This window comes from Chrysochloris asiatica, unplaced genomic scaffold (genome assembly GCF_000296735.1).
Source record: "Chrysochloris asiatica unplaced genomic scaffold, ChrAsi1.0 scaffold00032, whole genome shotgun sequence".
Classification (NCBI taxonomy): Eukaryota; Metazoa; Chordata; class Mammalia; order Afrosoricida; family Chrysochloridae; genus Chrysochloris; species Chrysochloris asiatica.
In genome coordinates this window covers 19445007-19471310 of record NW_006408550.1, presented here as the reverse complement: position 1 = coordinate 19471310, position 26304 = coordinate 19445007, and the positions used below count along the sequence as shown (strand labels likewise).

At 40.1% G+C, this 26304-nt stretch overlaps 1 protein-coding gene across 7 annotated transcripts in view; it reads left to right on the top strand.

Moving 5' to 3' along the window:
- Positions 1-26304, top strand: part of CADPS2 (Ca++-dependent secretion activator 2) — a 613140-nt gene that overhangs the window by 506230 nt on the left and 80606 nt on the right. For 4 of the 7 annotated variants that reach the window (XM_006859326.1, XM_006859327.1, XM_006859324.1 and 1 more), the window contains 3 exons: positions 892-1048; positions 18261-18402; positions 18523-18642. In XM_006859326.1, coding sequence (XP_006859388.1) covers positions 892-1048; positions 18261-18402; positions 18523-18642 — 419 coding nt within the window. The remainder of the gene's footprint in view (positions 1-891; positions 1049-18260; positions 18403-18522; positions 18643-26304) is intronic. The other 3 variants (XM_006859330.1, XM_006859329.1, XM_006859328.1) reach the window with 1 other exon arrangement.

The following is a 26304-nucleotide window of genomic DNA, read 5'->3' as shown; positions in this document are numbered from 1 at the left end:
ATATTTTCATACTTCTATGCACAGAAAAAGAAATATTAGGAATAAATACACAAAGCACTCATTATCTTGAAATTCTAATATAACAGGAATTTGTGTGCATCAGTCTTCCACTTAACATTTCTGACACATTGTGTTCCATCTGACTGATGGCAAGCCCCACTATGTAACATCCATTATTCCACTGCCTCTCTCCCTGGGCTTTCTGTTCCCATCCCTCCTTCTTTCCTAACCCTTCTGAACTTTGTCCTTGGGTAACTGTCACCCTTTTGATTTCAAATGGTTCATTCTTCTAAAGTCTGCTGGCTCACTAGTGTTATTGGTTCCTTTAAAGACCAGGGCTGATTTCGTTTCCATACCTGAACGGTGACTAAGGGCCGTCGTATCAGGTGTTCACTAAGGTGTTCACTAAATCCAACCAGTAAGCCTCATCTTTTTGTGATTTTGTGTTTTGTTTCGACATTTTCCTTTCACTCTATCTAGGGCCGTCAATGTGATCCCTTTCAGAGCAGCTGGTAGTGGTAGGTAGTTGGGCATCATTTAGTTCTTCTGATCTGAGGGTCTTGGAGACTGCTCTTCTCGTGGTCCATGATCAGCCCAGTGGGCTAATTATTTCCATGTGTCCCATTTTCATCACTTGTCTTTCCTCTGGACAGAGAGACATCAATAGTGGCACCATAAATGGCCGCTCATGAGCTTTTATGACTGCACTCATTACACACCAGAGTAGGATGTAGAACATTGCCCTCATGGACTATGTTATGCCAGTTGACCTAGGTGTCCCTTGAGTACTTGTTATGAAACTGACTCGTGTTATAAAATATTTTCATGTGATACCATTTAGCCTTTGTTTGTAACACATCTATTTCTACTCCGTGTCTTTTCCTTTTACAGGCATTTGTCTGGTGGCCTGATTTGCTGGCTGAGCACGCCGAGAAGTTTTGGGCTCTGTTCACAGTGGATATGAATACTGCACTGGAGGCTCAACCACAAGATTCCTGGGATAGTTTTCCTCTTTTCCAACTGCTAAATAATTTCCTCAGAAATGACAGTAAGTATTTGCATTTTCTTTACTGTCTGAATGGGGAGGGAGGGTCTTTATGACACCCCACCACTGGCCTAAATCCTTTGAACGGCAAGGTTGGTGGTTCAAGCTCACCAGCTGCTCCTTGGAAACCCTATACAGAGTCGCTGTGGGTCAGAAACGACTCGGCGGCACTTAACAACCACCACCACTGGTCCTCTCCAGGCGAAGTATGAGTTGGAACCAACTCAAGAGCACTTAACAACAACACAGCCTCTGACCTGGTAACATAATCGTTAAGTGCTAGCTAGGCTCCTAAGTAAAAGGCTGGCTGTTCAAACCCACCCACTGCCCTGGAGAGGAACGATGTGGTAAAAATGCTCTGTAAAGATTTTTCAGCCTTGGAAACCCTGTGAGCAGTTCTGTTCTGTCATGTCGGGTCTCTGTAAACCACAATCAACTAGATAGCAGTAAGACCTTGTTTAGGGTTCTTTTTATGACTAACCCAAAAAAGAATCTCCATGTGTCTCAAGTCTTCTTTATCCCCTCACACAGCCCAACCTACTTGGTACCATTCATGCTTACTCAACTACTCTGACCATATGAGGCCAGAATCTAAGGGAACCCCAGTCAGTGTCTAGGGGAGACCAGCATGCCCCCACGTTGTTCCATTGGCATTTGCACTGCCTTGTATTCCTCCGCTCCCACCTTCACCGAGCTGTAATAACTCAGACATCCTTAAAGCAGAACCTCTTCCAAGGTTGGCATTTTTAAGTACTTGCGATCATTTATCTCTGGAAACCACCATAGAAATGTATCATTATGATCATGTTATGCTAAGACTACTACGAGTATGCATTGTAGTAATATTGTTTGCCATTCAGGAGCTTGATAATAAAATAGTGTTACCTAGTACAACTTGCTCAGTCAGTATTTACCAGTTAAAGAGAATGTAAAGTCTATCTTCTGAGGCATTTTTTTCTCCAAAGCAGTCATACTTTTTACAGCTATTTGGGTAGATGTTCTTTTAGCAATCTGAACTAACCTAGTTTTTCATCAGATGCCTTGCCTGTAATTCATCTTAAAGTTTCCCTTAGCCCCTAGCTTGGTAACTGCTGATAGCCTTGACTTCAATATTAGCAGAAATCCTGGGGTCACTATTTTTCTGTTCTATAAAATTCCTCCCAGTGTAGACAAAGGCAAACTCTGTCTCTTCCTAACTTCTGTTTCCTACTCTCTGTCCATCCATGCAATACCCTTCTTCGGTCATACATTTTCTTTTCCACTCGAGGTTCCCATATCTGTCAACTCTTTGTCATGTGATAGGGTGTTCATGATTTTCTTACCATCCTCCTTGGAATAGAGCTCCCTCCAGACCTCTGGAGGTGTGGTACGACCTTGTACTCTGAAGGTGTAGAGAACACAGTACACAGGCAGTGACCTGAATACCCAACCTAGAGTCCAGGGGGAGGGGCTGCTTCCACCCTGTCTTCCTGAAGTTCCAGGCTGTTTTGAGTCTCCAAGAAACTTAGTCATACTCTCTATAGTCATCAAACTTGCAGGCTGTGAAAACTCTAGATCTTTTTTCCAGGATGCAACTAGTTTTACAGCTAAATCCATATTTTTACTTTTATCTCTGTTAAGGAAAAAACAAAACAAAAAACAATACTGTATTTGTTTTGTTCATCAATCTCGTCCATTCATTGTTTCTTATCTTTGTTCGGTTGTTCCCCTCCTTGAGTCTCTAATAAAACTACACTGATGTTACTGGAATAATCCATATAGAAAAGAAGTTGTGTGTGATCTTAGATTCCCTGTGGGTACTATACGAGAACATTCCAGTTTTAAGGCACCGTGTTAGAACCTCTGTTCTAGTTTGAGAACAGTAAATGATAGCAATTATTAACATGGCTTTGGTCCCAAACATTTACACTCAGATTTGTCTCTTCCGTTTACTACTTGACCTTTGACAAAAGCTTAACCTGTCTTAAGCTTTAAGTTCTTTAGCTAGAAAAGAAGGAAAATTATATCTACCGGATCTCTAGGAGTCCTGGTGTGGCACTGTAGGATAAGCGCTGAGCTACTAACAACAGGGTCAGGGGTTCAGATCCACCAGCCACTTCTTGGAAAACCAATGCAGGGTCGCTATGAATCAGACCCGACTCGACAACACTTAACAACAACGTAGTATCTATTGTGAACCCTGGTGGCACAGCAATTAAGCTATCTTCTGCTAAGCATAAAGTCAGCAATTCAAACCCATCAACTGCTCCTCAGGAAATATGCATGCCAGTTTCCGGAAAGATTGTTGGTGGTTGGTGGTTATGTGCTGTGGAGTTGGTTCTGACTCTCAGGCACCTGCGGACATCTTTTTCATTTTTCTATTCCGTTTCATTTCAATTCCAAAAGATGCTTTGACAAAAACAAAGAACAAAGCTGCAATTTCTACTTTTGCTTCATCCACAATGTCTCCTTTACAATGCTGCTAAGCCCACATTCAGTATCCACATGTGAATCATTCATTCTGCAAAATATCTCCAGCTGGTTTTTCAGTTCCAATTTGTTTTCCTCCTGTAGGCTGACAGAGTTTAGAAGAGCTTCTCCCTTTCCAAGTCACCCATCATCATTCATGTTCAGGCGAAGAAATCACAAGTCCAGTCTAATATTACCTAAGACAGATGTATAATATTAAACTCGCTGCCAAAAAGAAACACATGCATTTTGTTATTAAGTCCCCAAATGAGAATAAACAAGTGTTGAGTTATTTCTGACACTACTTTCTTTATAAGGAGCTCTGGTAGCGTAGTGGTTACGAATGGGGCTGCGAACCTGAAGGTCAGCAGTTCAAAACTACCAGCAGCTCCGCGGAGAAAGATGAGGCTTTCTATTCCTGTAAAGATTTACACCCTCAGAAACCCTGTACAGGGTCGCTATGGGTCTGAACTGACTCAACGGCACTTAACAACAACAACAACAACTTTCTTTATATGCATAAGAACTCAAGAATTGGTCATATTTAGCTTTATTTGGGGGGTTATTCAAAGATGAAGTCTTTATTAATATTCATAGCCACACAGTAAAGATGCTGATGTAACTCATCTAACATACTGGAATGTATTTCATATAGAAACAAAACCTTTTTAGATTTTTCAGACGTTTTCTTGGTGAACCTCTACTACAATGCATTTATGGAAGTTTCTTTCTTTCTTTCTTTTGAAGAGTTCTGCATTTCAAAAGAATATTCTAGTGAGAAAAGCAGAAATTGCATCTTCAGTGATACTTGTACATATTTAATTCCAAAGTGTTTTTGTGTTCCTATCCTGCTTTATGCCATTCCAATCACAGTGCACAAAGAGTTGTTTTAAATGCATAAGGTGTGATCTTGTGCTCTTTGATGTACTCAGCAGAATACATAGTCAAAACAGAAGCATGTATTACTGATCTCTTTTGAGAGCTGTAAGTTCAGGAGTAAGTCGAGATTTGAGTGTATCTTTTGGAGTGATTAACAAAATTTAGCAAACATCAATTATTTTGAAGAAAAACAGCTCCTCTCTGTAGTGAGGGAAGTTGAAAAGTTCCCCAGTGCCATCATTTCCTTTTGGAATTGGGAGTACAGTGTAGTCTGGGGAATTGAAGCTGACTGTAGAGCATTTTATCCCAAATGTGCAAGTGACTCTCCAAAACTAAGCTAACTTGTGGAGTATCTTGGTGGTGGATAAGACATAATTTTTCTAGCTGTTACTGTCACCTTACAAAGACTGCTATGACCTTATAGGGTAAGCACTCGGCTGCATACACACTGCTGCTCCTCAGAAACCTAATATGAGCTCATTAAGAATTAGAATGGACTCAAAGGCACTTAAAAACAACAACAATGAAGAGCTCTGGTGAAGCTTTAGGATAACCACAAGGTCAACAGTTCAAACCCACCATCTGCTCTGTAAGAGAAACTCTAATAAACTGCAGTAAAGATTTACAGCCTTGGAAACCCTGTACAGAACCACTGTGAGTTGGAAGCAACTCAGTGGTGACGGGTTTTGTGCGTTTTTTGGTAATGTCACCCTTGATGATAAGAATATTGATTTGATTATTTCAATTCAAATATTAAATGTCTTAGTTACTCCCAAATTGTCATTTCAGAAAGCTTATGGAGAAACATAGAACTTCGATATTTATACTCAAGACTATATCTGGTTTTTGCACTTTTAGTTGATGTTTTTAAGTGCCATCAAGTTGGTTCGGACCCATAACAACCCTGTATAGGGTTTCTGAGGAGCGGCTGGTGAGCTTGAACTGCCAACCTTATGGTTCAAACCGACTTTGCAGTCCAGCACGTTAACCCACCTAATTATACATGGCGTAGCAGCTTTTGACATATGGATCCAGTTATAATCCAAATTCCAATTAATTTCACCTTTGACTAGAAAGGGGCAGTAGGAACAGAAAGGTTTGAAATGTCCAATCTTGGGAAGGGAAATAATTTGCTGAATAATGGTACTTAACATGTTATTGTTAAGTGTCATGGAGTTGGTTCTGACTCATAGCAACCCTGTATAGCATTTCTGAGGAGCCGCTGGTGAGTTTGAACCGCCGACCTTGTGGTTCTGACTGACCTAGTGGTCCAGTGTTTATCCTACAGCGCCACACCAGGACTCCACTTACATGGTATTATTGTTGTTATTAAGTGCCGTGACGTTGGTTCTGACTCATAGGGATCCTGTATAAAGTATGTTACTGTTGTTGAGTGCCATCAAGTCGATTCCGACCCATAGCAACCCTGTATAGGGTTTCCGAGGAGCAGCTGGTGAGCTTGAACCACCGACCTTGCAGTCCAAATGGCTCTGCAGTCTGGTGCATTAACCCACAGCACCACACCAGAGATACATATATTGCTCATTATATACAGACTTGAAGTAGTTGCCTGTAGTAATAACAATGTTGCCTATTAATGTTTGCTTTTCCAAAATTTCAAGTTACTAAAATCTCTCAAACTACTAGAGACATTAGTTAGAATTTGTACTTTATGGCTTGAAAACTTTGTAGCTGATTTTTTTTGTTAATGAGTCAAGTTAATTATTCTCACTCGTTGACTATCTTTTATCATATATGTAAACATTATGCTTTGATTTTTTTTTTTTTTTTTTAACAAAAACCTTGCATTTCTCTTTAGGAGAGTGGTAGAACTCTTAGACAGCAAACCTCTTCACTTTCTAGCTGAGGAGACTAGATCCCTGGGAGGTGGGGATCCTGGGCTTGGCTTGCCATTAGGGATTTAGTGACGGAGATAAAGTGGAGCCTGGCTGCTTGGCCTCCGGTTCCGTCTAGCTCCACAGGAACAAAAGCAGGTCACTGAGAAACTTTATAAAATACTATGATGATGTTTATAAGAAAGGCATGAGATTCCATAAACTTTTCATTTTACCTCAGAAAAAAAACAAGGACATTGAATTGTGGGGACAGAAGAAGACAGTTGGTTAAAGAGTACAGAAAAGACCAAATAAAGGTATCTATTGTCTTAAGGTTGTTAGAAAACATCTATGGTATTCATTCTGGGACTATACTAATTAGTTAGGAGAGGAACTCAAGACAGAAAAGTTCATTTCTAGTTTAAAAGGGAGAAAATTCCATTTGGGATAATATGTGTCTTGACTTGCAGTTAGCCATAATTAGGTAAAACCTTAACACTGAGAACTTTGGAGATGAAATGTGGGTTTCCTCAAGGGACGAGTACCAGCTGCACCACAATATTAGCAACTGTCCCTAATCTCCACCCCTCACAGACGTACCCACTGATCCCCAGAGCAAGACTGATGATGAAAACAATGTCAGGCTCCTTAATCTTGGCCCAAAAAACACTGCCCACTAGCCCTGCCTCCATCCATCCACCTTTATCCACACACCACAACCAAAGGCCTAATTAGATGGGCAGCCACTTTAAATGGTATCTAAGAAATCGACTTTGAAAGAGGGCTATATTAAAATTGAGGGGAACTAAATGTTTTCATAACCAAGCAATTAGCATGCTGGTGAAATGATCCTGAAAGACTCTAAAGGTAGTCCAAATGAATTCTACCCTGACTTGCTATTTGTCACAATTGTCCTGTTGATAATAGTACGACAAGTGACCGCTTCTGACAGATGAAAGCCATCTGCAAATGGTACAAATAATTTCTTTCAGCACTACTGAAAGGCACACCCTCGGAGCTAGTAGTCACCTTTTAATCGGTAGATATGCTCGCAAGTGGCAAATGACCATTCTACGGGGAACGGATTCCCGAGTGAAAACTACTACGGGGCTGCTTCTTTAATTAACAGCCTTTTCACATTGCTAGCACATTAAAGCCATCCCCAAGAACACCCGTGCTTAGGTAATCAATGTCACAGCGGCCCTGACTAATCGAATAATAAATGTCCGGGCTCTACACTAAGTGAAAACCTATTTTCCAAGACTTTCACCTTCATAAAGATGGGCTCATAAAAATCGAAAAAGGAAAAATTGGAATGTGGTCTCATGAGGATAAAAAGGCTAGTGTTAATAATTAACAAGGAGGGTGAAGTGGAGTCAAATTAGCCATAATAGAGCCCAGAGTGACTGGCAAAGTCACCTCTCATTATCAAAAAACTCATTAAGAAATGAAGAGGTGGAAATCCCACTGGGTCTTCTCACACTTCAGCTGTATCAGAGACTATTTTTCAGACTTCTTTCAAATGATGAACTGTTAGGTCACCTTCTTTTATATTAGGTTAATCTTCAAGCTTTGAAATACTGAGGGCTGACACCTGCGTGTCATTCTACCTCAAGTGCTTAAATGAGCGGTGCATCAGACACTCACGTGTCGGTGTTGACGCTGTGTATCTATATGCTTGGGGACAACATAGAAAGGGTGTCACTTCGTCATGGTAGTCAGGCTGCATGCTCTAGAGGTGCACTTTGACCCGGGATGCAGCGGCCACGAGAATGGGGAAGTGTATTTAATGTCAATCCCCAGAGTTGGTTGATGTCACGGTTGACGTGTCAAAGTTTGTTTTAGTAACCATTGTAGTAAAGGAGATATAAAAGCCAGGAGACATCCATTGTTTTCTCCATTGAATTCCATAATACTGCTCTAATTTCTTTACTACAAGTAGATCTTTCATTAATCTGCTCTTTGCATGTTCTTAGGAGTTTGTGGCGTAAAGAAAATAGTCTGCTCCCAAATGTCTACGTGTCCTTCAGTGCAGATTTTCAGGAAACATCAGGAACTCCTGAAGGTCAGGACCACCCAGATCCCTACACAGAGAGCCACTGATCATGCAGCTGTGCTCAGTTGTCCCCTGTAATGGGGACAAGTATTGTGACTCATAACCCCCAAGATCTGGGGATGCCTTTAGCTGGAGAAATTTCAAGGCTCTCCATTTGGTTTGACTATTTGATAAGCTCCAAGAGGGCAGCTGGGAACAGGTGGACAAGAGCCATCTTACCTTCGCTCAATGCTCTGGTGAATGCACATCTTGGTTTATTTTTCCTTTCAAAAAAACAGGTGCTGAATGCCTACAATTTAAAAATACCAGGCACATGCTAGATGCATGTTAATTGAGAAGCCATTCTTGCCCTTGAATGGCATAAAATCGAATGGGGAATACAGACCTCCAACTAGACTGTAGAAGAATCATTCAATCTTTTGTATTCTATTATGACTTTTTTTATATGTTTTATTGTGAATTATGTGATAGTTTACATGGGAGAACAGTAGTTTTACATTCATCCTGTCGTATATTGTTTCATTGCCATGGTTACAATCCCCTCCATGCATCATCAACCAACCACAGGGTATACACTACAAGCCTGCCTGCCCCCTGGTCATCAGCACACAGCCCCTCTCCCTCTCTGTGTCTAAAGTCCCCAGCTGCTCCATCTCTCCTATTATGACATTTTTAATTACAGATTTTAAATTTGGTTTCTGAGAAGTAGCTGGTGATTCAAACCAGTATTGTGGTTCAGACCAACCTTTTGGTTCAGTACTTTACCCTACAGTACCGTACCAGTCCTGGTGTGGCCCTGTATTATAATCAATAAGCACTGGGTTGCTAATCTCAAGGTTGGCAGTTCAACCCACGAGCTCTTCCTTAAAAAACATATACAGGGTTTCTGTGAGTCAGAACTAACTTGAAGACACTTAACAAATATATATATGAGAGTGTGTGTTGTGTGTATGCATGTATATTATATACACACGTATGAGGGTCCTGTTGTTGTTGTTAAGTGCCATCGAGTGAATTCTGACTCATAGCGACCCTGTATTGGGTTTCCAGGGAGCAGCTGGTGATCTTGAACCACTGACCTTGCAGTTCAAACACCTTTGCAGTCTGACGCATTAGCCCACAGTGCCACACCAGGGTCCTGGAGTGGCTCACATGGTTAAAAGCTTAGTACTGTTGACAAAAGGCTGGTGCTTGGAATCCACGCAGAGGCATGTCATAAAACAGGCCTGGCGACCTGCATCCAGAAGGTCACAGCCCCCAAAACCTTCTGGAGCAAGTCTGCTGTGCACATGTTGTTTCACAGGTATCCCCAGGGAAAGGGAGAGTTGGGTGTGGTTTTAGCAAGTTATGATGTTAGCAAAGGAATAGACTGAATATTGTCAAACTAGATAAAATTGTGTAATTTGTCATTAAAAGGAGAACACAATCCATTGAGTTTCCTGTTCTCTTAAACTTTCAGGGGATGCTTTGAGTTTGCTTAAGGAGGTAGGCTTTTGTTGGTATTTATTCAATACAGAGATATTTATTAAGTGCCGGCACAATGGCTAGAATCTTGGCTGGGTGCTTTTCTAAGCTCTCAGGGGTTTTTTGTTTGTTTGTTTGGTTGGGTTTTGTTGCTGTTGTTTTTCTTTCATATGTCATAGTTCTAGGCTGAGTCTATATTCAGATTTCTGTGAGAGGGGTCCTTGTATTTATTACTCAGTATGAAGAGTGGTCTCTTAGTTTCTTATCTTAGTTCATTCACTCTGCCTCCATTGGTGAGGGCTAATAGCATTTGTAATCTCTCGTATAAATGTTTTAGGGCAAAGTCTTTTATTTTTATTGCTGTTAGTATTGCTATTTATTTTATTTTTCTGGTCATGTATTACTTAAAGCCTTCTGAAATGCCTAATTGGAAGTTTAGAGTGAAAAAAAGGTCATTTCTCACAGTAATCCCTTAATGCTGGCTAATTGGAAAAAGACAGCAGTGGGAAAATGGGTCATATGAGTTCAGGAGTCAGCAGCATAATTTTACCCTAAAAAATAATACATGCGCTCTGTTATCTATTTGTTCTGCATTTTACTCTGTGATTAGTGTATCTGTAATTGTTATTAATTGGATCATAGTTTAGATTTGCTGTCGAAATCTTACTATTAAGGGCCTATGACAAGTACTTTTGTAAATGCAAGACTTTTATAATCACAACCAATTTATTAATTATTGAAATAATTGGTCCCATTTCCATCCCTAACTTAATTTTCATTTAAGCTTTTGCTTTCTTTTTTTTTTTTTTTTTTTGCCGTGTGGCACTGTGGGAGAAAGCACTAGACAACAAGGTCAGTTTGAACCCAAGATCGGTGGTTCAAACTCACCAGCCATTCCTTGAAAATCCTATACAGGATCACTATGAGTCGGAATTGACTTGATGGCACTTAATAGTAACAGCAGCTGTACTTAGGACTTAATGTCCATTGATGCTTCATTATTTTCTGACAAAGTAAGATTTGGCAACATGGAATCTTTGAGGGAACGATATTATTTGATCAGCAACACAAGTGCTGGTCTACCATTTCTGTTCTTTTAACCACTTTTGATACTCCTGAGCAGAGCTTCCTCTTTCCAGACTTCTGAAACAGTATCACAAACCTTCTTGGATGAGGCCACATTACAAGCTTGTTCTTCCAATGATTTCTTGAAATGAATGTCTTGTAAAGGTTTCATTTGGACAAGTGGCCACCCCAAATCATAACCTGTCTTATTAAACCACATGTATTATTATTGTAGCCTGGGGTACGTATTAAGAAGGCTTTTGGCAATGTTTTATAGGAGTGGAATGCAAACTGGCATATGGACACCTGAGAAAAAAAGCATACATAGACAAGGACTGGGTAGCATGTGTCGCCACAGTCTTGCATTTTGAAACGGAATTTTCTCTTTCCTATTCTTGACCCCTCTATGTGTACTTTCACCTCATCTCTCCTCTTTATATTTTTCTCCCTATCTCTCCATCTCTCTCACTCCATTTCCCTTTCTTTCTATCTTTAATTATGCAAGAACTAATGCCGCCTGTTTTCTAAAACTTAGAAAAGTAGATTTATAATTTGATTTTTTTTTAAAAGAGAACTCTCAGCTGAAATGAGTACACTCTGTCCAGAATTTAATATTTGTGGCAGTACTTAACAAATACAGGAAATCTCCATTTTTCTCCTAATTCTGCAGGATGTAAATTGGTTGCTATGCTGGGTCAGAACTGACCAGAAAAAAACCTTCCCTTTGCCACATTCATTAAAATAAAATAAAATAACCGAGCTTTGCAGTCAATAGAATTTTAACAGCATTATCTTAGATATACATGTCAAAATAGAGTTTCTCATAACAATTATTTAAGGACCTATCTTTGTTAAAGAGCAACATCACAGAGTCTGTTTAACAGAGTCTGTAGTTTAAAATAAAAGATTCAGGGATAGAAATAGTCTGAACAAAGAAGACACCCAAGTTCACAGAGTGAAAATGACCACTCTTCCGGACAGCGAAAAAGTAGACATTTTTGAACAGTTGGAGCATGAAGTAAAAGTTACAAAATCATAACTGACTGAAAGAAAATCAGGAGAGTTAGAGACAGGATACCTACAGGCAGGGATTTAGCAGGGATGTCAGGTAACGTAATTGTTTGTACTTACAAGTGTGCATGCTTTTCAGTTTCTTATGGGTTGGGCACAGGACACTGGCTGGAAAATTTTTTTGGAAAGCTGCTATAAAAATTGCTCTCTCAATCATGCCTATGGCTGGGGGTCTATTGTAAAGGACTTTTAAACCTTCAGCTATAAGCTGTTGCATCTTGCATCTATTTGTCCACAATGGAAAGATCCTCTGAGAACAGATTGTGACATATCCTGTACTTGGCAGACCTCAGAGAAAGGAAATGTCTCCATACGGACAGGTGGTTAGGTGGGCATCAGAGGGGAAGTGCTGCTGAATTCAAGTTGCATTCTAGAGTCCTGTCAGGTCTTTAAAATAAAGTTACAGCTCCGCCTTCAGGCTGCTCTATTTACACACACCAAGTGCCTCTGATTTAAACCTCTCATACACATTTTATATAAAGCATAAGGACTTAAATTGCTATTGTTTTTAAGTGCCATCAAGTCGGTTCCAACTCATAGTGACCCTGTGTAGTTAAAACTGACTTTGCAGTCCAGTGCTTATTCTACAGGACTCCTTATGTAATATCCTAAATAATAACATAGGAATCTCAGTATGATACCCAAATTTTCATTCATCCATTCAACATTGAGTGAATTTGTTCTGAGCCAGAGACTGTGCTGAATCCTAAGAATACAAACGTGGTCCTTGCTTCATGAACCCTGCAAGCCAGCAAGTGAGGTGGAATGTAACAAGGACCACACTGAGAGCCTGCACAGGAGGGAGAGTAATCAAGAGCAATCAGTAGTTGGCCAAGGGGAGAGGGAAGAAGCATCATGAGGAAAGATTTAAACAGTCTAAGGAGTCCTAGTGTGGTGCTGTGGGTTAATGCATCAGACTGCAAAGATGTTTGAGCCACAAGGTCAGCAGTTCACGCTCGCCAGCTGCTCCTCGGAAACCCTATACGGGGTCACTATGGGTTGGAATCGAATCAATGGCACTTAACAACAACAAGTGTAGACTTTAGCTGAATCCTGTGGTGCAGCCACAGGAAACGGGCATTGCGGGCACCAGAGATGAGCTGGAGAGGTAATTTGAAGGTACATCTTAGAGCACTTCCACTAACATGCTAAGATTTTTGAAGTTTGATGAGCTACTAAAAGATTATAATCTTTGTGAGTGATATTTCAGTTTTATCTTTTAGAAGGCCCTTCTGCTTGCAGCTTTGAGAAGGTAGGTTGGCCGAAGGAAAATCAAAAGTCTAAAGACCTGTTGGACTTCTGGAGTGGTGCTGTGGGATCAGCACTGGACTGTGAACCACAAGTTCAGCAGTTCAAACCAACAGCTGCTCCTCAGAAACCTTATACAGGGTCACTATGAGTCGGAGCTGATTTGATGGCACGTAACAACAACAACAACAACAAAGACCTGTTAAGAGATTATTGTCATGGAGGAGGAAGAAAGGACTGGAACTAGAACATCAGCAGTGGTGTGAGTAAAGGAGAGGAGATGTTAGAAAGATACTGAAGACAGACCAAGCTGGTCCTGAATATCAGCTGGCGATAGGAAGGGAGAAAGAAGCCAGTGGTATGACTCATTGCGGCTACCATAGTGATCAGGGGGACAATCTCTGTTGTTTACTCCCAGATTGGAAATACAAGAGAAGCAGGTTTAGAGATTATAGCAAAGTCCTGGTGTGGTGCTGTAGGACAAGCACTGGTCTGCTAACTGTAAAATCAGTGGTTCAGAACCACCAGCTGCTCCTCTATACACACACAAAAGGAGCTTCGGTAGCATAGTGGTTACAAGTTGGAATTCTAAGCTGTTTAAAACTACAAGCTGTTCTACAGGAAAAAGATGAGGCATTCTGCTCCCATAAAAATTTACAGCCTCAGAAACCCTATACAGGGTCACTATGAGTCAGAACTGACTCCATGGCGCACCACCACCATATATATGTTGTTGTTCAGTGCCGTCGAGTCGGTTCCAACTCATAGTGACCCTATATAGACTTTCCAAGCAGCAGCTGGTAAGCTTGAAGCACCAATTTTATAGTTCAAACTGACCGTGTAGTCCAATATATTAACCCGTAGTGCCACACCAGGACTCCACCATATATATACACATATATGAGACTACTTGTTAGAGACACATTTGAGCCAACTTCTGTTTCATCTTAGAATTAGCGTGACGTATATAATAGCAAAATTGAGTATTCTAATTATATGCTTCTTCATTTTAACAAAATTAAATTAAAATGAAGAAGTATTTTAACGTAGTTTTGTTAAAAGTATGATTTAATAGGCAGTCCTGGTGTGGCGCTGTGGGTTAATGTGCCAGACTGCAAAGCCGTTTGAACTGCAAGGTCAGCGGTTCAAGCTCACCAGCTGCTCCTCAGAAACCCTATACAGGGTTGCTATGGGCCAGAATCGACTCAACGGCACTTAACAACAAAAACACCCAGGCTATAAACGTATAATAAAAGTAGCATTTGAAGACTCTTGGTTTGTACATGTGTTAACTTGTTACATAAGCCATGTTTCCTTCTTGGTGTAGTTAAAAATAATGACACAGTTAAGCAGTACCTGTAAGGTAGGACTCACAAATTAGCAATGTAAAACTACAGCACTTTCAATAAAGATTGAATTATAAGCACATTGAATAATTCTACACAGTTATTTTTCCATTCAGTATTTTATGCAACCTCTTAACTTTTTTTTACTTTGTAACTGAGTCTATGAGTATTCTAATTCTGAAATCATATAATCCATCAAAGGGATGGGTAATGTATCTGTCATTTCAAGATTTGTTACAATTTAAGCTAGGGTTGCTGTGAGTCAGAATCAGCTCTGTGGCGCTAGGTTGTTTGTTCTGTTTCATTATTTAGAACAACCTACTACATTTCTGAAGTGTAGTGGTTATGAATCGGGCTGCGTACCTCAGGGTCAGCAGTTCGAAACTACCAGCTGTTCCACGGGAGAAAGATGAGGCTTTCTGCTCCCATAAAGATTTATAGCCTTGGAAACCCTGTATAGGGTCTCTATGAGTCGGAACCGACTCCACGGCACATAACAACAACTACATTTCTGATTCTTAAAATATACTGAAGTTTGAGTGGATGAATGGGACAGACAGAAGGGTGGACAGACAGACAGACAATAGTTTGTGGTATCATAAAGGATGATGGCGATCTAAACTCTAGGAGTGAAATAGGAACCCTGATATCAAGCTCCCTGGTATCACCCAGGGTCTGTCACCTAGTGGATAAGTAGCAAGTGTCCTAAATTCAGTGTTCTTATTGATAAATTTGGGGAAATAATGATCTTTCCTCATAGGGTTATTATGATGCTTCTATGAGGAGTTGTTTTGGTTAAGTCCTGTTGGGTCGGTTCCAACTCACAGTGACCCTGTATAGCATTTCCAAGGCGCGACTGCTGAGTTGGAACCACCTCCAAACGAACTTCTGCAATCCAGTGAGGTAACCCACAGCACTACAGCAGGTTTATATGAGAGAATGAAGTTAAAGTACTTTGCATGATACTGGTACTCCAAAAAAAATACTGATGGTGGGGAAAAGAGCAGTAGAGAGAGAGAAGAAAGACAAGAGTACCTAAGTTGTAGTAGTTGTTGAGTGTCAGCGAGTTGGTTCCGATTCATAAAGATCCTGTATAGTTTTCCAAGGAGCGACTAGTGGATTTGAACTGCCAACCTTGCAGTTCAAACCAACATTGCAGTCGAGTGCTTGTCCTACAATGCCACTCCAGGACCTAAGTAGAGACCCAGTAAGTTAAAAAACTGGGGCTTTGTGTTTTTTTAAGACTGCCATGATTACGTCTCTGGTCTAAGTGAAGACATAGCTTCCTTATTTAGATGGCATCTGGTAAAAGGAAATCCTGTCGTATCTTCTACTTCTAGGATTGAATCTCTAGGAATAAATAAAGCTCCTTTCTGTGTCCTAATGAAAACATCATTAATAAAACATTAGTCTCCTAAATAAGATATTTATCTTTACAGATGATCATCATTCCTACTTTAATGGGAAATCTTTTAGTATGTAGATAAGCCACAAAAGATTTTTTTTAACCACAGAAAAAATACTAAAACATATCAATTAGTGACAGAAGAAAAACCCTCAATATTGTATTTCCTTCTGTCTTACTTCCTACACCATTTTTGTATGTCCAACTCAATAGAAAAAGGTTATTTGGGTGGCAGGGAGGGATAGTTTTCCAGAAGAAACCTGAGGATACAAAGGGTTAAGCATTGGGTTGCTAACTGAAGCATCAGTGGTTTGAACTCACCAGCAACTCTGAGAGAAAAATGAGGCAGTCTGCTTCCGTAAAGATTCACAGCCTCGGAAACCCCATGGAAGAGTTCTACTCTGTCTTGGCTTCCTGTGAGTTGTGATTGACCAAACCAAATTTCAGAATCCTTTCATTAATGCATGAGTCTCTTTATATGGATATCACTGTGGCAAGAATTATATACTTAACCAAAGTTCTATAATACGTGGTAGATTTTCTGGGTATTTTCACCCTCAAGAAAATGATGTGGAAAGGTGACATATTTAGGTTAATTTAGCAAAGTATTTTTAAGGCACTACTATTGAGGTTGCTAGAAATTAGATTTAGAAATTATAAGCATTGTTGGTAGCATCATGCAGCTAACCCAACCTAAGAAAGTAAAGGGAATTTCTGTAAGATCTTTCCCCTCCTACTCAAAGCCATTGTCCTCCTTCACCTGGTCTGGTGCCATAAGGGACTGAACACGGACTTCCTCCCCGACTTCATGCTTGCCGTCTGCTCCCTTTTCTACATCAACCATACATAAACTACAGCGTCACTCCTCTACTTAAAACAACACTGCTTTTCCATTGCACTCAATAAACCCATAGTCCTCCATATGCCCTACAATCAGATCTCCCCTGAGACTACACTTCCCGTCCCTCACTCTACTCAGCCACACTAACCTTCTTGTCCTCAACAGGTGCACCATACTGCCTCCTGGGAGCCTTTTTGTCTGCTCTGCCCTGCCCCTGGAAACTCTCCCCTCCACATCATAGCTCCCCCGTTATTTGGATCCAAGTATAATAGCCCTCCATATATGCCTTTCCTAATGACATCGTGTAGGAGCCCTGGTGTGGCACTGTGGGTTAATGCGCTGGACTGCAAGTCGGTTTGAACCACAAGGTCGGTGGTTCAAGCTCACTAGTCACTCCTCAGAAACCCTATACAGGGTCACGATGGGTTGAAACTGACTCAATGGCACTTAACAACAACACAAATGACAGGATATAGTTTTCAATCAGCATATTCTCACTTTATGGATCATAATAAATGAAAGTCACAACCAGGATATGTTCACTTGATAAATATATCACCCCTTCAAGAAAAATAATTATATAGTACCATCACCCCCCAAAAAAAATAATTACTTACAAATTCTTCATTGACTTTTACTTAGCATTGTTGTTGTTGTTAAGTGCCATCGAGTCAGTTCTAACTCATAGCGACCCTGTATCAGGTTTCCAAGAGCCGCTGGTGGGTTTGAACCACCAGTCTTGTTGTTAGCAGTCTGGTGCTTATCCTATAGCATGGCTTAGTATTTTCCTTGACTTACAATTGCCCTACAGCTTCTCTGTTCTCCCATGTTGTAACTTAGGCACATGCTGGGCTCTGAGAGTTTGCTTCTAAGGGAAGTGTATCCTGGGCGGAGACACCAGTCACCACTGGTGGAAGAGGGGGCCATTGCTGTGCTGCGTAGCCCTCAGTTCTGACCCAGTACCGTGGATTCGAAGATGTGCACAACTGCTTTCATTAAGGGTTTTTTCTACTACTATTCATTAAAGACTAAGGAGCTCTGGTAGCATAGTGGTTACGAATCGGGCTGCGAACCTTAAGGTCAGCGGTTCAAAACTACCAGCCGCTCCGCGGGAGAAAGATGAGGCTTTCTACTCCCGTAAAGATTTACACCCTCGGAAACCCTGTACAGGGTCGCTATGGGTCGGACCCGACTCGATGGCACTCAACAACAACAACATTCATTAAAGACTAGGGGAAATTGAAAAGTAGAGTGCTATTTTTAAAATGTGGAAACTTGGATGACTAAAAAGAAAATTCACAATTAACTAAAAGTTTACAAATTGGAACAAGACATCCCAGAGCCATAGTCACAGTGAAGTGCTTGTGACTACTGGCAGTTTGAACCCACCCTGAGGTGTCTTGGAGCACAGTTCTACTCTGTACACACAGAGTCACTGTGAGTCAGAACCTACTGGTTTCTATGTTAGACTTTTTCAGGAAGCATTTTGTCATCCATATTGTCCAAACACCTGATAGTATCTATCTGACAAATACTGTTTCTATTTGGCTATTTCAGCACTTTTATGTAACGGAAAATTTCACAAACACTTGCAAGACATCTTTGTGCCCTTGGTTGTCCGCTACGTCGACCTCATGGAGTCTTCCATTGCCCAGTCAATTCACAGAGGTTTTGAGCAAGAGACATGGCAGCCAGTCAAGTGAGTATCTTACCCAGTGTTCATAGAGCACCTGCCTCTTCAGTCCCGAACTTGTGGCTTTCCACCTGGCCATCTTCAGTTATTGCTTATGGTGGTCTCTTCCACATTGTTTCTCTACAGGAATATCGCCAACAGTCTTCCCAATGTAGCTCTTCCAAAAGTTCCAAGTCTGCCTCTTAATCTTCCACAGATTCCTAGCTTTTCTACACCTCCATGGATGACTTCTTTATATGAGTCCACGTGTGTATCCCTCACTTATTTCCTGGTAGTGTGTTAGCTAGTGCATGGCCTGGGCTGTGTTCTGTGCAGATGTGTTTAGAATGCATGGCATTTATCATCGGAGGCATACTATGTCTTGGTTTTATTTCTTTGAGAATTTTAAGCTATTAATCTAAGAGTTTAGCAGAGCGATGATAAATGATGTAAGTTAAAAAACAAAAACACTGTTTGGATGTAGCTCATATGCAATTTATGGAGCAGGAGTTACTTTGTGGCCTAGGTTTTCTAAACAATTTAATAGTAGCTCTCCAGATTTCATCAGTGAATGTGGTGAACAATAATGCTAGAATTTTTAGGCCTTTCTAGGTTTGTTACTGCCGCCTATGACTTGTCTTGTGCACGTAGAAAATCATTTAGAAATACAATCTTTTCTTATTTTTATCATAATCTCGGCTTTAAAGAAACATTATTTCAACTTGCAAGGAAGCGGTTGTTCTTTCATTTCCAGCATCAGGAGGCCCTTCTTTGAGTCTTTGATATTTTAGTCTGCATAGCTTGTTGGGTTTACATAATCTTTATCATTAAAAACTGTATTTACTATAACTGCTCATGGTGATAAACCTTCCCACTACTGGTTCAGTGACTAGCAATCACTGAAGTGGTACGTACCCGGCCTTTGGTGACATCAGACCTGTATTAGGTGCCAGGTTACTAATTGCCAATCCCTTTTTTAGGTTCAGTTTTGCTCAACTCTGAGATGGTTCTAACACCTAATTTTAAAAGTTTTTTGAGAGGATTAAAAGAATCAATGTATGGAAAGTGCCTGGCACATCCTAAGCTTTTAGTAAATGATGATTCACATTACTATAAGGAGCTCTGGTAGCGTAGTGGTTACGAATCAGGCTGCGAACCACAAGGTCAGCAGTTCGAAACTACCAGGGATTCTGTGGAAGAAAGATGAGGATTTCTGCTCCCGTAAAGGTTTACAGCCTCAGAAACTCTGTACTGAGTCGCTATGAGTCGGAACCGATTCCACAGCACATGACAACGATAACATTACTATGCTACATTACTGTTATCATCATCATTATTTATAGCTTATCGTTTTCAAAGTTGCGAGCCTCCTGACACTGAAATTCTGAACGCAGGAATAGTACTAGTTTTCAGATGGGAAAACTCAGGCAGGCAGTTACCTGCTTTGCCCAAGGTTTCATATGAAGCCACCTAGGAAGAATAATTTGAAGAAGAAAAACAGTTACTATATGCTCTGGTAGCGTAGTGGTTATGAATTGGACTGCGAACCTCAGAGTCAGCAGTTCAAAACTACCAGCAGTTCCATGGGAGAAAGATGAGGCTTTCTGCTCCCACAAAGATTTACAGCGTCAGAAACCCTGTACAGGGTTGCTATGAGTTGGAACCGACTCCACGGCACATAACAACAACAACAATATATGGAGACTTTACCATGTTCCAGGCACAATGCCAAGTTCTTTATCAAATTGCATCCTTATATCAACCCTATGAGGGAGGCTCATTTTTCCTGTTTGACAATTAGGGAAAACTAAAGCACAGAAGAAGGCAAGGAACTTGCCCCTTTGTCTCAGCATTGACACTGTAACAAGCTGGATTTGAATCAAGTTTGCTTGATTCCAGCATCCCCACATCGCTCATTAATGAATGCAGCACGCTTTCTTCCTGTCTGACCAGGAACTGCCAAATCTTGTTGATTTGCAGTGAAGTCGGTTCTGAATCATAGTGACCCTGTATATGGTTTCTGAGGAGCACTGCCATCCTTGTTGAACACAAGTCCAGTGCTGATCCTACACTGCCACACCAGGACTGCCAAGTCTAGTCCCAGTCAAACATACATAGTGAAAAGGAGAGAAAGATGGCCAGAGAGAAAGCAGTATTTCCAGAATAGTTGGAGGATCTTTCTCCAAGCAAACCATTATCATTGTGCTTGTAATAAGTATTGAGATGTTACAGGTCAGCCTTTTTCTTACAGACAAAGTGCTTTGGCCCATAATAGTGTGTATTGTTTCTGTGTGCTAAAGAATTCATTAGAAAGCAAAGTATACCCTTCTAACTTTATGATGGCACTGTCGGATAACCTCTGGACTATTAATTCTAAGGTCAACCGTTCAAACCCACAAGGAGATGATCCTCAGAAACTCTATACAGGGTTGCTGTGCATTGAAACCAACTTGATCACACTTAATGACAACAAAAGTGAACAACAGTGCTCTGGTGGTGCAGTGGGTTAAGTGTTGGACTGCTAGCTAAGAGGTTGATGGCTTAAACCTCCCAGCCACTCCCATCAAGAGTCGGCTGCCATGAAGATTTGCAGTCTCAGAAACCCTATGGAGCAATTCTACTCTGTCATATGTTGTTGTGAAGTGCAATCGAGTGGGTTTTTATGCATAGGGACCCTGTATAGGGTTTCCAAGGAGCAGCTTCTGGATTTGAACCAACAACCTGTGGTTAGCAGTCCAGTATTTTTCTTACAGTGCCACACCAGGACTCCATATATGTTGTTAAGTGTCATCAAGTTGGTTCCGACTCACAGCGACCATGTATAGAGTTTCCAAGGAGTGACTGGTGGATTTGAATCACTGACCTGTGGTTAACCATCCAGCGCTTATCAGCACCAATCTGTAAGTCAGAATTGACAAAGTGGCAGTAGTTTATGATAAGCAGCTCTGATGGTACAACAATTAAGCATCTCACTGCTAACCATGAAGTCAGCAGTTCAAATCCTCCAGCCTGCTCAGCAGAAAAAATGTTTGGTCACCTGTCCTGTAACAATTACAGCCTAGGAAACCCTATGGATAAGTTCTTACCTGTCATATGGGGTTACTATGAGTCCAAATGAATTTGATTACATATGTTGTTGTTGTTGTTAGGTACCATCGAGTCGGTACCGACTCATAGTGACCCTATGCAGAGCAGAACGAAACACTGCCTGATCCTGGGCCAACCTCACCACTGTTGCCACACTTGAGTCCATCCATGCTGCCACTTGGCTAATCCATCTCATTGAGGGTCTTCCTCTTTCTCTCTGACCTGCCTCCTTACCAAACATGATATCCTTCTGCAGCGACTAGTCCCTCCTGAAAATATGTCCGAAGTATGAGATACAAAGTTTGGCCATCTTGGCCTCCAAGGAACACTCTGGCTGCACTTCTTCCAAAATGGATCTATTGGTTCTTTTGGCAGTCCATGGCACTTTCAATATTCTCCTCCAACACCATAACTCAAAAGCATTAATTCTTCTACGCTCTTCCTTATTCACTGTTCAGCTTTCACATGCATATGAGGTTATTGAAAATACCGTGGCTTGGGTCAGGCTCACCTTAGTGCTCAAGCTGACATCTTTCGCTCTTCAACACTTTAAAAAGGTCTTGTGCAGCAGATTTGCCCAATGCAACACATCGTTTGATTTCTTGGCTGCTGCTTCCTTGAGTGTTGATAGTTGATCCAAGAAGAATGAAGTCCTTGACAACTTCAATCTTTTCTCCATTGATAAGAATGTTGTTTATTGGTCCAGTGGTGAGGATTTTTGTTTTCTTTATATTGAGATGTAATCCAACTGAAGGCTATGCTCTTTGATCTTCATCAGTAAGAGTTTAAGTCCTCTTCACTTTCAGCAAGCAAGGTTGTATCATCTGCATATCTCAGGTTGTTAATGAGTCTTCCTCCAATCCTGATGCCACGTTTTTCTTCATATAACCCAGCTTCTCATATTATTTGCTCAGCATACAGGTTGAATAAGTATAGTGAATGAATACAACCTTGTTGCACAACTTTATAATTTTAAAACATTCAGTATTCCCATGTTCTGTTCAAACAACTGCCTCTTGGTCCATGTACAGATTCCTCATGAACACAATTCCATTGTTCCGGAATACTCATACTTCGCAATGTTGTCCATAGCTTGTCATGATCCACACAATCAAAAGCCTTTGCATAGTCAATAAAGCACAGGTAAACATCTTTCTGATATTCTCTGCTTTCAGCCAAGATCCATCGAACATCAACAATGATATACCTTGTTCCACAGCCTCTTCTGAATATGGCTTGAACTTCTGGAAGTTCTCTGTCAATGTATGATTGTAGCCTTTTCTGTATTACCTTTAGCAAAACTTTACTTGCATGGGATAGCAAAGAGATTGTCCAATGATTTCTGCATTCCGTTGGGTCACCTCTCTTTGGAATGGGCACAAATATGGATCTCTTCCAGTCAGTTGGCCAGATAGTTGTCTTCCAAATTTCTTGGCAGAGATGAGTGAGTGCCTCCTATGCCACCTCACTTTCTTCAAAGATTACAATTTTTATTCCATCAATTACTGGTGCCTTGTTCTTTGCCAATTCCTTCAATGCACCTTGGAATTCCTCCTTCAGGATCATTGGCTCTTAATCATAAGCTACCTCTTGAAATGGTTGAACATTAATCATTTCTTTTTGGTACAGTGACTCTCTGTATTTCTTCTAGCTTCTCTTGATGCATTCTGCATCATTCAATAATTTGCCCCAAGAATCATTCAATAGCAAAAGTCAAGGCTTGAATTTTTTCTTCAGTTCCCCAGTTTGACAAATGCTGAGCGTGTTTTTGCCTTTTGGTTTTCTGATTCCAGATCTTTGCACATTTTATTGTAATATTTTTCTTTACCTTCTTTGAAATTTTCTGTTCAGCTCTTGTTGTTGTTGTTAAGTGCCATCGAGTCGGTTCCAAATCCATAGTGACCTCCTCATTTCTTCCATTTGCTTTAGCATCTCTGCGCTGGAGAGCAAGTTTCAGTGTCTCTTCTGACATCCATTTTGACCTTTTCCTTCTCTCTTGTCGTCTCAATGACTCTTTGCTTTCTTCATGTATAATGTTCTTGATGCCATCCCACAACTCTTCTGGTCTTCAGTCTTTAGTGTTTAATGTATCAAATCTGTTCTTCAGATGATCTCTAAATTCAGTTGAGATATAGTCAAGGTCATCTTTTGGCTCTTGTGAACTTGTTTTCATTTTCTTCAGCTTCATTTTGAATTTGCATATGAGTAATTGATGGTCTGTTCCACAGTCTGCCCTTGGCCTTGTTTTCACTGATGATATGGAACTTTTCCATCATCTCTTTCTGCAGATGTAGTCAATTTGATTTCTATGTATTCCATCTGGTGAGGTCCATGTGTATAGTGGTCTCTTATGCTGTCTAAAGAAGTTATTTGAAATGAACAAATCATTGGTTTTGCAGAATTCTATCATGCTTTCTCTATCATCATTTCTATCACCAAGGCCATATATTCCAACCACTGATCCTTCCTCTTTGCTCCCAACCTTTGCATTCCAATCACCAATAATGATCAATACATGTTGATGCATGTTTGATTGCATATAGCATCAAGTTTATGATACCTTTGTACTTCTCCAAACTGTTTTGTAATTTCATTATTCTTCTTCCTCATTTCTAGCTTATAAAACATCCTTTATTTTGACCAAAAACACTATTGTGAGCATTATCCTGTGAAATTTACTTTATTATCATGGCCATTCCAATATTTGAGATCTGAACCCTTAATCTTTACATATTGGAGACCCTTTTTTAAAATGTGACAAATTGTGGCTTTGTAATAAAAGCACTTGTGTTTCCACCATTTTTGGCAAACAGAAACCGTGTTATACAAGTCACTATTATCATGACCCGCCAACCTTATCAACTCTTTGTCAAAGTACCCAGAATTACTCAAAATGTTATCATGTTATTGTAAACTGTTTCTTAAAGGAAATGTTGTTATAAAACATTCACTAGCAAGAAACATTTCCATTTCATTAATATAAGAAATATATGAATACAACAACTGACTACATAAACAGGGAGTAATGTCAGAGGGTTTGAAATTACATCCCTGCCTACTAATATATAAGGAAGCTTCAAAAAGTTCATAGAAAACCTCCATTATCTTTTAATTCCATTCTTCCATGAAATTTTAAGCCTCCTCTTAAAAATCAAGTTAAGAGGGATTCCTTCACATCTCTTCTCATGTATAAAAACTCTCTGGGTATTTTAGCTCTGAAAGTAAATATCAATAAGGTAAGTTTCTGGCTGGCATTTTTAGGAAAATATCTCTGAGTCCATAATTCACATTTGAATTTTTCTGTCTGCTAATAATTCCTTTAGGAGTAGGTCATTGATTAGAAATAATTTTAAAATGAAAGCATTCTGAATAAATTAAAGGTTATATGTACTGGCTCCAAGAGAAAAACTAGTTACATTTGATCATTCATTTATTATAATAGACTCTTATTATCTTAATTATATTCCCAATTTAGCACATTTCTTGTTAGACTCTTAGCATAGTATCTCAGGATGGAGGGAAAACATGTCCAAATTCACTGTAGACATTTGTGACATGTTATGAAAAGTTCATTCGTGAGAGAATTCTAACTTTACTATTTGGAATTTTGCTCTGATGGTGAGTTTTGCTTTTACTATTGAGCTATGTCATTAGAGAATGCATAAATATTTCACCAGAGTAAGAAATTATAAGCAGATTTACTTCTCTTCCAATTATAGTCAATCATCCTTAAAATGTAGATCTTCTGCCAAATGGTATACTAGGGCTGTATACACGGGGGATTTGTCTGATTATTTTTGTCTGTTATTTTTATTATTGTTATTATTAAGTACTGTCAAGCTGGTTCCAACTCATAGTGACCCTGTTTAGGGATTCTGAGGCTCTAAATCTTTGTGATGTCAGAAGGCCATATGTTTCTCCCATGGAGTGCTTGGTGCACTCGACCCACTGACCTTGTGGTTCACAGTCAAGTGGTTATCCTATGGGACCTCCGTACTCCCTATTTTTCTTAATACATATAGCAAAAGAGAGAAGTAAATATTGTGAAGTTTTGGTTTTGTCTGTGTTTTTTACATTGTTTTTCATAGCAGCATCAGCATGGTGGTATCTGGTTCTTTTATTTAATAATACATTTGATCAACTGTGTATTTATCATAACAAATATTTGTTTTCTGAATATTAGGGTTAGGATACAGGAAGTAGGTAAAGACTTATCTACACTTTGCTTTTATTGGTCCTTTGAAATTTTGACTCTGAGACCATGTTGGCTAGATAAGGCAGCAGGAAGAATTACCGGCACAATGGGAGACTGCAGAGGTGCAGTGCTGAGGCAGAGAGAAATAAACTTTAGGAGAGAGAAATAAACTTTAAATCAGTCAGAGCAAGAGGTGATATTTTTAAAAGCTAGCTGGTTAAGACATACATTTAGCTAAACAATATGTTTACTTAGAATAATTATGAGATTTCAACCATCTCCTTATGACAAATTTGAGGTTTTTTTGGTTCATCTCATTTTATTGTACAAGCCAGACATATAAATTTAAGTTTAATATATGCTCAGCAAGATCCATAGTGGCACAGTGGTTAAGCACTCAGCTGCTGACTGAAAGATAGGCAGTTGGAATATACCAGCCGCCTCACAGGAGAAAGATGTGCCAGTCTGCTTCCATAAAGATTTACAGCCTTGCAAACTATATGAGGCAGTTCTGCCCTGGTCTGTGGAATCCCTAGGAGTTGGGTTCAGCTTGATGACAAGAGGTGGTTTTATATATTAAGCAATGGTTGGGAGCTAAGAATGAATGATCTTACAGCAGCTTTTCTGTACCTTTGGCTTTAGTTTCT